Here is a 13,000-nt window from a genome sequence, read left to right as displayed (position 1 = left end):
CATTTAGGCAAGCTAAGCCCTGCCATCCAAGCAGGTCACTCACAGAGCATGCCCTTTGGTGCTTGAATTTCATTACCTTCTTCAAAAACCACTGATTTCCCTGCTGCTGAGTTGGTTGTTTTCTTCTCTTAGGTACCACCACATAAGCCAACTCGGAGGAAACCACCATGCTCCCTTCCATTGTATTCCCACAAAACTGAGACAAGTGACAATGATGAGCAAGTGAGTATCAGTTTAATAGGGGGACAAGGTCTCTCCTCTCTGCAACCTGTTCTCTCCTGAGACATGAGCGTGGAAGTTGCAGAAAGGTCAGGCTGTGCAGCAAAAGAAATCAATCATGCAGCATCCCTGCTCACACACGCATACTCGGGGTCAGTTCCACGCTGTATTCCAGGCTTATAGCATGGATACACATCCCATTTCTACTGCTTTTGTTCTTACCCTTAGAGCACTGATGGATCCACCCAGTTACCACCTTTCAAGCATTTTAAAGTAGGAACTGCCAGCATTTATTAGATTTGAACAGCGCTTAGCACAGGGGACACCCATGCTGTTTGTTGCCTTCAGATACAGAGATTTGAGTATAATGGTGGAATAGTTCTGCTCTGGAGATTTTTTCTTTGACAGAAAAAGGAAATAATTAATCCAGAGTGAAGAGGGATTTAGTCAGCAGTACCCGCAGAACATTGTCTTGAGGTGTCCTCCATACAGCACTCTCAAATGAGCAGGTCCCCATAAACTGTCTGCTACTCACTAAAGGTCACGCTTAGGCCCTCTCCCGTCACTTCTGTCCTTCTGTGTTTCAGGGTATGAGGTCTACCCACCGAATTTCACGTTGTCACCTGCCCTTAACAAGGGGGTGGTTCTTTATCCTTCTGTTCTGACAGCTACAAGCTCTTTCTGCCTCCACGCCAAAGGAGCACAAGCTTTAAAATCCTAGGTTTCCTTCCTTTCCCTTTGAACCTGGAAAAAGTTACATGCTCCTTCTCAAAGCATTGCTCTCCCTTAAACAGTTTTCACAGCTCTGCTTTTCCAGCCACTTAGGCTTTTCTTGCCCATACTAATTGGATACCCTTTAACTCTGTTAGTCAAGTGGTGCCAGAAAGTGTTTGCTGTCACAAAAAGTTCACAATATTTGCCAATGTTAAGGCTTGTAGCCTTTAAGAAGTAGAATTTTAATCTGTCTGGTCCTGAAATAATACCAGGGGTAAATGTGTCACAGGTTATCTACCTTAGTGAAGGCCATATAGCAGCAGATCCATTACACATCACCTAACTCCGATACTTCAGCCAGAAAGTAGACAGTCACCTTTTCTCCCATAGGAAGGATACATGTATGCAGCACCCTAGGATAGCCAGAGGACAAAAGGAGGGCATGGTCAGGAAAGAAGAAAGCAAACTTTTGTGTGAAGACACTATATAAGGCTTCATTTGCCCCCCTACTAGTACTTTCTGCTTCTCTCTTCCAAGTTTTCTACTATATTTTCTCTTTTTCACCTACTTTACTGTGACTTTTTCATGTTTCATTTTGCTTTGCAGAAGCGGTCTCCAAATGCTTGCCCCGTTCCCAAGGTCAAGGTGAAAAGCTCCCCCATGATTGAAAAGCTGCAGGTAGGTCCCGCAAAAGCCCACGTGGCTGCCCCAGCAAATTAAAACTGATTGGCATTTGTCATAGTTGCTCCCCCTGCGGAACAGCCACGGGGGAAGAGGATCCAGGAGTCAAGGATGACATCTGGGTAAGCAGGACAGAGGCTTCACTGAGGAGGGCCCAGTCCCACAGCACACAAACAAGAAAGGCAGAGCAGGTCTAGCAATGGTAACCAGTGTCAGAAACTGTCCGGTGATCCTCAGACATGTCCATAGGCAGGTCAGTGTGTGGGTCAGGATCATTTGGATGTGTGGGGTACGTGGCTGGGCATGGGCACGGCAGTAGCACAGCTCAGGCAGGGAGCAGGGGCAGGCACCTCAGTTTATATGCAGCTCGTGAGACAAAAGTGAAGGAAACCCTGGCTGAGACGTCTTCCAGCTCTTTCTTTGCAGCAGTCTAAACCATGGAATCATAGAATGGTTTGGGTTGGAAAGGACCTTAAGATCATCTAGTTTCAACCCTCTGCCGTGGGCAGGGGACACCTCACAATAGACCATTTTGCCCAAGGTTCTGTCCAGCCTGGCCTTGAACACTGCCAGGGCACTGTTCTTTGGGCAACCCATTCCAGTGCCTCACCACCCTCACAGTAAAGAAATTCTTCTTTGTGTCTAACCTGAACTTCCCCTATTTAAGTTTAAACCCAAACCCCTTGTCCTGTCGCTACAATCCCTGATGAAGAGTCCCTCTCCGGCACCCTTGTAGCCCCCTTCAGATATTGGAAGGCTGCTCTGAGGTCTCCACACAACTTCTCTTTTCCAGGCTGAACAGCCCCAATTTTCTCAGCCTGTTGTTGTACAGGAGGTGCTCCAGCCCCCTTACACATTAAATCGAGTCACCTGCACCGATTTGGGGAGCTGGCACAGCTACAATCCTGGCAGCAGGGAGTGTGCTCCGGGCTCTGTCGCTCCCCTGCGTGTGCCTGGAAGCTCTGCGCTTCCCTCGCCTCGATTCCCTGTTACGCACAAACACACCCAGTGCCTCCTGCCCTTATTGTATCTCTCCCCAGGGGCTGATTCATGCCACTGAGGGCAGCTCAGCACTCGATAGCCTGTGGATATAGTGCCCTGCCGCTGCCAGCTGCCTCTCCTGGCAGCACGTGTGGCTCCAGAGCTCAGTGCCTGCTCTGACACAGCGTAAGCCTATTCATAGCACTGTCCCTTCATGCACCCAAGGACATTTGCCTTCGAGAGCTTTTTTGTGACAGACCAGCAGGAAGTGTTTTGCCACGATTAGTCACAAGGTTGTTTCTTTCCATGGTCTTCTTGCTCCTCATGACTTCACAGATCATTCAGAAGATCTGCAGACCAGGCTTTAAAATGAGAGGTCTGCTTGGGCACACACAGGGGTGGTTTAAATCTTGAAGTGATTGCTGGCTGCTTGTTCAGAGTTTCTCCCACCTCAGCCACTGTAGACTGCGCAGGCTTGGCTGGGTCACTGGAAAATCCCCAAAGGCCTCAGGATGACAAAAAGACACGTCCTGAGATCCAGCTGCTGGGGAAGGGCAGATGTCCAGTCATAACTTCTCTGCCCGAACTTGTTTGTTGACAGTGTCAGCGGGAAAGACTCATAACCAGGAGGTGTGTGGGTTGTGACAGCTGAGAGATGCGGCAGCTCCCGTGGCGAGAGCAAGGGTTCCTCCGTGTGGTTACCGCATGTAGTACACGCTGGTGTCCTGCACGCCGTGACGGGGATGTTTTCTCTGCAGGCCAATCTGGCTTTTGCTCCAGCTGCTCTGCTGCCGGGAGCATCTCCCAAAAGCCCTGGTCTGAAAGCCCTGGTTTCTCCGTTCAGCACCCCTCCCTCGACGCCCAGCAGCCCCGGGGTTCAGTCCCAGCCCAGTGAAGCGAGTGAGACGCCAGTGAGCTTTGATCAACCCCCGGAAGGCACTCAGCTCCAGTTCTATAACAAGGTACAGTATGTGCTAGGATTTCTCCATCACAGCAGGGTAAGGCTTGCTTATTGCTTGGGAATGAAGAGGAGGCTGTAGCCCTCAGTCCCAGGTTCAAAACAGCCTGTCAGTGTAGCTCTGTTGCGCCTCGTCTCTGCTCACCTGCGTACAGAGCTTTGTGCTCCAGCAGCTCCAGCAGCTTTTCCCAGGCCAGTGGGTAAAGCGAAGGGATGAAAGTGGCAGGAGCCAGCCACTTCAGCTCAGCAGTAAGAGGGTGGCTGGTACCTGGGCAGGGAGTGCTATGAGAAGGTGGTGCCATGTGCAGCACATGTCAAGGGTGGCTGAGGCGCAGTTTAGGAAGCCGTGCAGAGCACAGTGGTTGCCAGGTGTCCCCACAGACTGCTCAGCACTTAAATGGGGACCTGTAACCTGCATTCACCATCATCAGCTAGAGTGCAGATTCCTTCCTCAACCACCAAACTGCCAAGAGCAGAAATGGCTGAGATATCCAAAGTCAGCAGCATCTGTGTAATGAAGGCAGCATCCTTGGGGTTAGGGTCTAACTTGGACAAGGAACCACGGTTTTAATTGGGACAATGATCTCTGGCACCATCTTTACAGAAGGAAAGGATGCATATATTAGGGAGCTGCTTGTCCTATAAAGTAGGACATCTCTCATTGGCAGGGAGCCGCCTTCTCCCTACCTCTCAGTAGCAGAGCATGAAAAGTGAGGCCACCAGGGTAGCAATCAAGCTTTTTCTGCTATTTTTCCTCTGTTGTGCTTTCATGCTTTCCAGCAGCACTCTTTTGACTGCTTCAATGTCTGCTTTTCCTGCCTCCAAGGTGCGGACACGGGGATCGATAAAGCGCAGGCCCCCCTCCAGGAAGTTCCGAAGATCTCTGTCTGAGTACGGAGATGGGGAAGATTTAGGGGTCAACATCTCTCCAGAAAATGGTGCCAAGGAAGATGGGGATGAGGTATTTGGGCCCAAGAGCAAGACAGAGGAGGCAGAAACAGGGAGCAAAGAGCAAAAGAAACACAAAGGGTCTGATGGGAAGCCCCCATCAAGGAGAGAATCCAGCAGATCAGAAGATGAAGAAAAAGGAGAAAAAGAGGCAGAGGAAATGACTCCTTGCAAGAGTAATGCAGGGGATACAAAGGAGGAGGAAGAGTGTCGTGGTGCCCCAGAGGAGAATTCTCCCCAGCCTCCCTCTGGCAACAAGGAGGAGAAGGTGTGCGACGGTCCCCAGGAAGAAGAGCAGCAAGACAGTGCCTGTGAACAGGAAAAGGGGGACAAGGAGAAGGAAGAAGCTGAAGCAAAGGAGACCAGTGAGAGCACAGTCACACGGGGAACATCAGAAGAAACACCACTGGCCCCTGAACCGCTGCAGGACGCGGTGGGTTTAGAGACTGCCAGTGAGCCTTCAACGTCAGCTATGCAGGACCAGGGCACAGCGTAACCGTGACGCACAGGTAAGACAGGTCAGCATGATGATGGCTCCTAAAATACCAGACTGTTTTGCTTATTATTGAAAATGGCAATTTTCAATCATTTTTGCTGCTCCCCACCCCTCAAAAGTATCAAATCTCAGGCCTGCAGAGGCTGCAAGGCAGGGAATTTAAACAACCCAAACAGCCATCCTGGGTGGCGTTACAGAGAGGATGGAGAAGAAGCAAAGCTGATTCTGGATCGAGTAAAACGGTGCCTTTGCTCGCTGGGCACCCTGCTCAATTGCTGGTTTGGAAGCAATTTTAAAGTACTTTCAGTAAAAAGCACTTTTCCCCAGCAGTAACCACCTATATACTATCTTAGTATGCCTCTTTACATATACATGTTTATATGTGTGCACACATTGTAGATACACATGCATACATTCTCTATATATACATGTGTTTAGCTTGTTAGCTTTGCTAGCAAAAAAAGTCTTTACACACGTACCAGTTTCCTGACCAGTCCTGTAAGCATGCAGACACGGGCCTCTGCCACTTGAAATAAGAGAGGATTTCCACTGGCTCAAGCAGAGCTTTTTGCATGTAGGTTCTTACACGTTCTCTAACCACTGATAATGTAGCCACAGATGCCTGAGGAAATATATCATTCCACCTCAATCACCTGTTCCTTCTCCTAATGCCTCCTTGGTTTGGCAAGAAGTAACTGAAGGAAGCAGGCTGGTGCTCAGGCTGCATCTTGCCTTTGCATCCTAGCACAGAAACTATCACAGTACCCCCAAAGAAATACCAAAGTGACAGAGCCCGCACCCCAGCACTGTGTTTACTTAGACACATGATTATTTTGTGTAATTTCCTTTTCCCCTCTCAAAAGGACATACCCAAGCAGGGCACAGGAGACTTAACATGCGAATAGGAGCCATCTAACCCAATCAAGGTGGAAGCTACAAGGTGGCAAACCTTCAGTGGCAGGAGAGGAGCAGAACACGGATATCCTCTGAGGTCCAGACTCATCCCTGAGCTGAGTGGCAGCTCGCTGGCTCTCTGCACCATCATATTTTGGGACAGTTGGAACAAGAGACCGGCTTGCGGTTGCTTCGGAGCTCAAAACTGAGGTGGTGTCTGACATTCCTCGGTGATATCTGGGGACTGAAAGACCTGATACGTGCTGTCCTGGAGCCAACATCCACCACCGCTCCTGGTCCCTCTGCTTCTTCATCCTGCTCCAAAACGTCTTTTTCTTCTCCCCTGTATTGGTCTTAGATGAAGTTCATCAGTTACATACATACATGTATGGTGCCTTTTTGGAAGCTTCTTTTGAAATATTTTGGATTTTCAAATTTCAGTAAATAATGTTTTAACAGTAGGAAAAAGTATGTTTTCTCCATATACGCTGTATGGCAGACAATGTGAACCCTGAACACAGGAAAACTCTTAGGAAATTGCTCATAAAGCTTAAAATCCCTTTGAAGTGGGGTTGAACTGGCTGATCTGTGAAACAGAAAGCTACGCTAGGCAGTTTTTCTGTGTGCTTCGCCTTTGGGGTGTTTTTAGTGCTGGTGGAAAGTAACAACCAACAGATTTGATGCACAGAAAATGTGCTGATGTGTAGCTGTGATGTGCCGCTTAGGTCAACAGGGCAACTTCTTTTATCTGGCTCAGGACTCCAATCCGGATTTAGAAGGGCTGCCTGTCCATCAGTCTTTCTCGCTTCCAGACCCTATCCCATCTGGATTCTCTCTTGAAACTTCCAGTGTATGGCCACTGAGTGCCACTCATGATAGAAAGCATCCTGGTTCACTGGGAACAGCTGGTTGATTTTATGTAGGTCAAAGAAGAGGTCTCCAGTCGTATGGCCTGGCTGAATATGAATTGGTGGAGGGCAGATAGCCAGTCTCTCCTAAGTATTTAGGCATTGTACTAGAGTTGCATTCACTCTTCAGGTGCCGGTTAAGTCATGGGTCTAGCAGTTGCTAAGTCAAAAAAGGCTTTTCACCTGGAGAGTATTTGCTGACCATAAGAAATAAGTTACTTCAGAAAGATAGATGGCAGACCCTCCCCTGACCAGTTTCCTGACAGCATTGCTTGAAGCTGTATCTGCAGTCCTGATAAAAAGCTGCTCTGGCTCAAGGCCATGGGGCTCATGTCCACAGCACGACATAGAGCTGCGGACAAGTCTGAGCTCACTGGAGACAGCCAGCCAGGCTTGTCAGAAGCTGAGCCAAGGAGCCAGCGAGCTGTTAGGTGGTGTGAACAGTCGGGGATGAATGCCTGAACCTGCCATCAGCCACCTTGTACCCAGCAACAGATGCAGCTACCGAGACCAAGGGCAGAACCAGCCAGCTCCTCCTCACCCATCACAAAGCTCCTCCTAGCAACCGTTTAGCTGGGGAGAGTCAGAAACTCAGGTTGTCCCTGTCTCTCTGCACAGGAACAAGCACGTTACACACAGAACCCACATGTGCCCTTGAGCGGACTCTGCAACACATCCCCAATGGTTTTGAGGGATATCCCCTTTCTGTTCACCAGCTCTAAAATCACAAGGAAAGAAGTGGCTCTGTGCCCTGCCTTTCTTTTTCCCAGGTGAGAGCACCAAGGTGTCGTTTGCTGAGAGCCAGTGGTGCTGACCCTCTCATGTAGCGTGGATTTGTTGGACACAGAGGACCCCACATCCTTTGGAGCCATGCTGTGGAGCATTGTTGCCTTTGAATCCATTTTAATCTGTTTGTTAGAGCTTGTATTCCAGGGCAGGCTGCAATCATTCACTGTACCCTGTTTCTTCTCTCAGCAGAGTGTCCCATCTGGATGTGAGTGATTGTGCCTTACTATATATATAGATATATGTGTGCCTGTTTAGAGAATGAGTATGGGTGTCCCGAGCAAGGGAATGGAAATCCGAGGGAGAAACAGAAGAAATAAATGGTGGAATAAAACCAAGCCAAAACAAAATCTGTGTGTTTCCTTCTGGGGAGATGAAGGAGCCTGAGGAAGGATGGAGAGACCTGGTAGTGGCAGGCAAAACAGGGGTGCCACTGGAACAGTTTTAATTTAATTTGTTGCATTTTAACATCAACATGCTTAATCCACAAAGGAAGGTGTTCTTTAGGGACAGCAGTGACTTTGGGGAAAGCAGCCACGCTCCCTGCCCCAGCCCTGCAGGTATCATGTACCAAGGAACAGAAGAAAGTGAAGCCATCTCGCCTAGTGCCATTTCTCCAACAGCATCCTAGTTCAGGGGAAGCACAAAAACCCCCAAGGCGACACACAGTGATCCTTCCTGTGAGATTTCCCAGCCTCTGGCAATCATCAGTTTAGAGACGTGCTGTGCCAGAAGTTGCATCATCATCTCCATCCTCGATGGCTTTACAAGTTGCAGGAATACTATCCATACTATCAGGAAATGTTGGCTTGGGCAGCGTGGTGGTGTATCCACAAGGAATACCTAGTCAAACAGTTTTGACTGGAATATAGACCACAGCTTATCTTGGTGTACTGGGTGGGGGGTGCCTATTCTGACCCATACGTATCTGTCAAATCGACAGGTATATGAACGCCGATGGCCAAACAGGAAAATGCCCTCAGCAATACAAATCTGATATATTTTATGTAATTCCTCTGGTGTGAATAGTGCTTCAAAGATTAAAAGTAGTAAAAGCACAACCTTACAGGCCAGAAGAGCTTTAAATTGGGGGGAAGGGTGGAAAAGAGCAAGAAGAAGGATCAAGTGGAGAAAGAAATGCAGCACAAGAGCAAGGAGACTGTAGTTGCTGTGTTTAGCTGGGATCTTCTTGGGTTTATGGTTATTTTTTTACTGGACTGTGTTTAAACCATACTGCGAGACACAAGAAAGTGCCGGATGGTTAAGGACTGAGAGCAATTACTGATGGGAGGAATAGGACTTTTTTGAAAGATGTGGGAGGCTGGTTTAGAGGTGTGGAAAATGAGGGGGTGCTCGATGCTGACAGGAGCCATTTGCAGGATACAGCCCATGAGGGACGAAGCGGGAGCTAAAGCGGCAGCACGGGTGCAGAACGCAAGGGGAACGCCATTGCCTCCTGTGGGCCACAACACGAGAAACACTCCCCCCCCCCCCGCCGCTGCTGAGGCGCCTCCCCGGGAGCCCCCGGCCGCTCCCGCCCGCCGCAGCGACCAGAGCGGAACCCGCCATTCCGCCTCACACCGCGAGGGGGCGCAGCGCGGGCGGGACAAACCAAAGCCGGCCGGGGGAGGACGATGTGTGTACCCCACTGCCTCCCCTTCCGTTAGCTGAGAATGAGCTCGCCCGGCTTCCAACCCGCTGGCCGTGCCTGCCGCTGCCCGGTGCAAGCGCGAAGCGGAGGCAGGACGCGGGGTGCGGGTCTTCCTGCGACCCTCGGACAGCGCCGCGGCGGCCGCTGCTCCGCCCGGGCAGCTCGGAATCGCCTCTGCCGAGCAGAGCCGTAGGGTCGAGGGAAGGGCGATGCCAACGGTTACCCTGGGTGGGGGGGTAAGAAATTGCAGCAACCTCCGCTGTTAGGGAGAGGAATGGTGTCTTCCGAAGCGGTGGGCAGAACCACTGGGAGTCGGGGGAGGGCAGACCCACGGAAGCACTGGGCGGTAGGAGGCGGGAAGAGAATGAAGTGCTGAGGTGGGGAGCGGATGAGAGAGCGGCTCGTTGGTCTAGGGGTATGATTCTCGCTTCGGGTGCGAGAGGTCCCGGGTTCAAATCCCGGACGAGCCCGCCGGGAAAGGGGGTGCGTGAGCACCTCCTATTTTGCTGCCTGAGTGCCCCGCTGCGTTTTCATGCCTCTGCGCCTCGGGCCCGCCCGCGGCGGGAGGGTGGGCGCTGGTGCTGGGGGGGAGCGGCAGACTCCGAGCAGCTGCGGCGGCGCAGCCGGGTGGTGCGGAGGTAGAGCCGCCGGGGGTACCGGGGCTGGGCCCGCGGGCACGGGGCGCCCCACAGCCCCGTCTCGTCGGGGGCTTTAGGCGGAAGGGGTGACCCTTTCCTTGCTAGTTTCCACGCTCATTCCTTGCATTAAAAAGAGCGTCACTCGTTGCGAGTCCTGCCAGTGTCCCCTCGCTGCGGGTGGGAGCCGCGCTCTGCCTGAAGCGCCGCGGCGGAGGGCACCGGGCGCATCACTGGCGGCAGGGCAAAAAAATAAAAGCCGGGCTCGTCCGGGATTTGAACCCGGGACCTCTCGCACCCTAAGCGAGAATCATACCCCTAGACCAACGAGCCGCCATGAGCATAGTTTTCTCTCCCTCACAGAGGAAGCCCGGACCCGCCGTCCCGCCGGGGCTGCCCGCAGCGGGGCGCGGTGCAGGCCGCGGGCTGAGAGAAGCTGCGGCAGAGGCGAGCGGGGCCGGCTCGCCGGGCCGGAACGCGCTCTTTACGCGGCCGTGCCTGAGCGCTCCTAACGGGCACAGACGAGAAGCCCCCTGAAAACAGCGTTAGATAAACGCGAGGCGGAGAACGTGGCAGCCCGGCGTTTGCAGAGCGGGGCCAGCTGGAGGCAGCGAGGGCCGAAGTTTCCCCCTGCCTCAGCCTGGGGGCCGCGACCCCCGCGATTTACCGTGCCCGCCCGGGCCCGCGGTGCCGGTGAGGGGCAGGGGTGCCGCGGCCCGGCCGGCGTGGCCTGCAGCCCGCTGCGGGGTGGGTGATCGGCGCTCACAGGGACCGCGCCGCCCCGCGCTTGCCGGGACAGTGCGAACACGTCTCGGGTGCACAGCCTGGCCTGTGTTTCTGCAGTGCTCCATACTGCTGGTGAATCATGGGATCACAGAATGGCTCCGGTTGGAAAGGACCTTCAGATCGCCCAGTTCCAACCCCCTGCCGTGGGCAGGGACACCTCACACTAGACCATGCCCAAGGCTCTGTCCAACCTGGCCTTGAACACTGCCAGCGATGGAGCATTTGCCACTTCTCTGGGCAACCTGCGCCAGCGCCTCAGCACCCTCACAGGGAAGAACTTCTTCCTTACACGCAACCTGAACTTCCCCCGATTCAGTTCAAACCCATCATCCCTTGTCCCTGTCGCCACAGTCCCTGATGAAGAGTCCCTCTCTGGCACCCTTGTAGCCCCCTTCAGATACTGGAAGGCTGCTATGAGGTCACTATGACATGCACTGTCACTGTGCATGCTGTTGCTCTCCGTGTTTTTTCCAGCCACTATGGCAGCCTTATCTACCCTTGTGTGCACAATCTGCCTAATACATGTCTAGACATTAACCACAAACAGTCAAACCACAAACCCCAACCAAAAGAAGGGAAATTCATGATTCACTTCCATAAGTTAAAACTACTATAGCCAAGGGGTGACGTTACTTTCCTGCCTTACAGGTGATGATTTTACACAGACTTGTTCGACTATTAGCGTCCTCTTAAAACAAACACTGACGCTGGTCATGGTAGAGATCAGTGCTACCTTGCCTCTTATCTCTGTACAGTAACAGCTGCTAAACTAATTTTGCCAATATTCCAAGAAACTGGGGAGGAAAATAGGAGGGAGAGATGGGAAAAATAATTGCTTTCATTTTATGGACTTTTTTTTTTTATCTTGATATCAAGGGTATCAAGAATACTTGTGGTTCAAGTTGTTTCTTAGCATCAGTTCATCACTGGAATCATTAGCATCCTTTTGCATTTTAAGGTTTCCTCAGAACACTTATCCTGGCAAAAAATGCAAAAGGATGCTAATGATGAGTTATTCGAGTGGGTCCAAGACTTTTTTCTTAATAGAATCAGTTGCGTCAACAAGAGCATCACGAGCAGAGATAAAGAAGTCATTATCCCACCCAGCAGTTGTCAGGCCACACCTGGAATACTGTGTTCAGTCTTGGTCCCCACTATACAGAAGAGATATGGACAGGCTGGAGAAGGTCCAGATAACAGCCACAATGATGTTCAAAGGACTGGGAAGCCTGGCACGTGAGGGCAGGCTGAGAGAACTCGGTTTGTTCAGCCTTGAGGAAAGAAAGCTTAGGGGAGACCTTATCACCATGATCTAGTATTTAAAGGGTGGCTACAACGATGGAGACTCTTTTTTTACAAGGAGTCACATGGAAAAGATGAGGGAGAACGCGCCCAAGTTACTCCTGGGAAGATTCCGTCTGGATATGAGAACATCATCTTTCACAATACTAACAACCAGCCTTTGGAATAATCTCCCCAGGGAAGTGGTAGATTCCCCAGTTTTGAACGTTTCTAATATTCAGCTGGGCAGGGTGCTGGGACATCTCATCTAGGTCACGCTTTGCTTAGAGAGGTTGGACCAGATGATCCTCGAGGTCCCTTCCAACCTGGTGTTCTGTGATTCTATGAAGAATAATTATCAAACTCTTCAAGTATCATATGCAATTACTGTGCTGCTGCCCACTCTGAGTTTTGAAAGAACCAATGCATTTCTGTTTAACCGCAGCAAACATAAATGCAGCACTATCTGCCAATCGCAATTTCTCCCAACTCGCAGAGGAAAAAGTAATGTAACAGACACCCAATACTTTTACAAATAGAGCCTGTCTTCTCTTTCTCATGCTCTTCTTTTACTGTCTCAAAATGAGCATGTTGTGTGGGGTATTTTTTGCAGGAATGCACATCTCTGCACACTAAATAGTGTCTACAATTCCTCTAGGAGGTATAGAGAGGGAGGCTAAATAGAAAACAATCAAACTCATTAAAAATGTAAAATCAGTCTGAATATATTTGCTTCTCCTCCTAGCAGATGTTACCCTTCTTTTGTTTGACATCATAATCCTGCTTGCTCTCTCTGGCAAGCTACTAGAAAGTTCTCCAAAATAGTAGGAAAACAAAGGCCTGAATTTCTAACATAAACAATAACCATGAAAAAATGTATTTAACCTCTCCCTCAGCAACACGCTTTGGACTTTCCTCTTGTGATAAGTAAAACCAAAAAAGACACAAAGGCATTTCTCCTTCTCCTGTGGGACTGAATGCTGATTTTACTGCGTGTGAGAAAGCTCAGAAACAAGTTAGGCAACTTGACAGCAGCCTGCCAGATGGCTGCTATGGTCTCCC

At 50.7% G+C, this 13,000-nt stretch overlaps 1 protein-coding gene and 2 non-coding genes across 3 annotated transcripts in view; 2 read left to right on the top strand and 1 right to left on the bottom strand.

Annotated features, from left to right (window-relative positions):
• Positions 1-7,935, top strand: part of RCSD1 (RCSD domain containing 1) — a 35,172-nt gene extending 27,237 nt beyond the window's left edge. Inside the window, exons 3-7 of the mRNA XM_030471814.1 lie at positions 133-222; positions 1,540-1,611; positions 3,354-3,557; positions 4,380-5,010; positions 5,861-7,935. Coding sequence (XP_030327674.1) covers positions 133-222; positions 1,540-1,611; positions 3,354-3,557; positions 4,380-4,997 — 984 coding nt within the window. The 3' untranslated portion in view covers positions 4,998-5,010; positions 5,861-7,935. The remainder of the gene's footprint in view (positions 1-132; positions 223-1,539; positions 1,612-3,353; positions 3,558-4,379; positions 5,011-5,860) is intronic.
• A 1,699-nt stretch (positions 7,936-9,634) lies between these two features.
• On the top strand, positions 9,635-9,706 carry TRNAP-CGG. Its single transcript has one exon. It is a non-coding gene; the product is annotated as a tRNA-Pro (tRNA).
• Positions 9,707-10,132: 426 nt separating this feature from the next.
• On the bottom strand, positions 10,133-10,204 carry TRNAP-AGG. The gene has a single exon. It is a non-coding gene; the product is annotated as a tRNA-Pro (tRNA).
• Between the last annotated feature and the right edge of the window lie 2,796 nt (positions 10,205-13,000).

This window comes from Strigops habroptila, chromosome 2 (genome assembly GCF_004027225.2).
Source record: "Strigops habroptila isolate Jane chromosome 2, bStrHab1.2.pri, whole genome shotgun sequence".
NCBI classification, from domain to species: domain Eukaryota; kingdom Metazoa; phylum Chordata; class Aves; order Psittaciformes; family Psittacidae; genus Strigops; species Strigops habroptila.
This window is presented reverse-complemented; position numbering and strand designations above follow the sequence as displayed.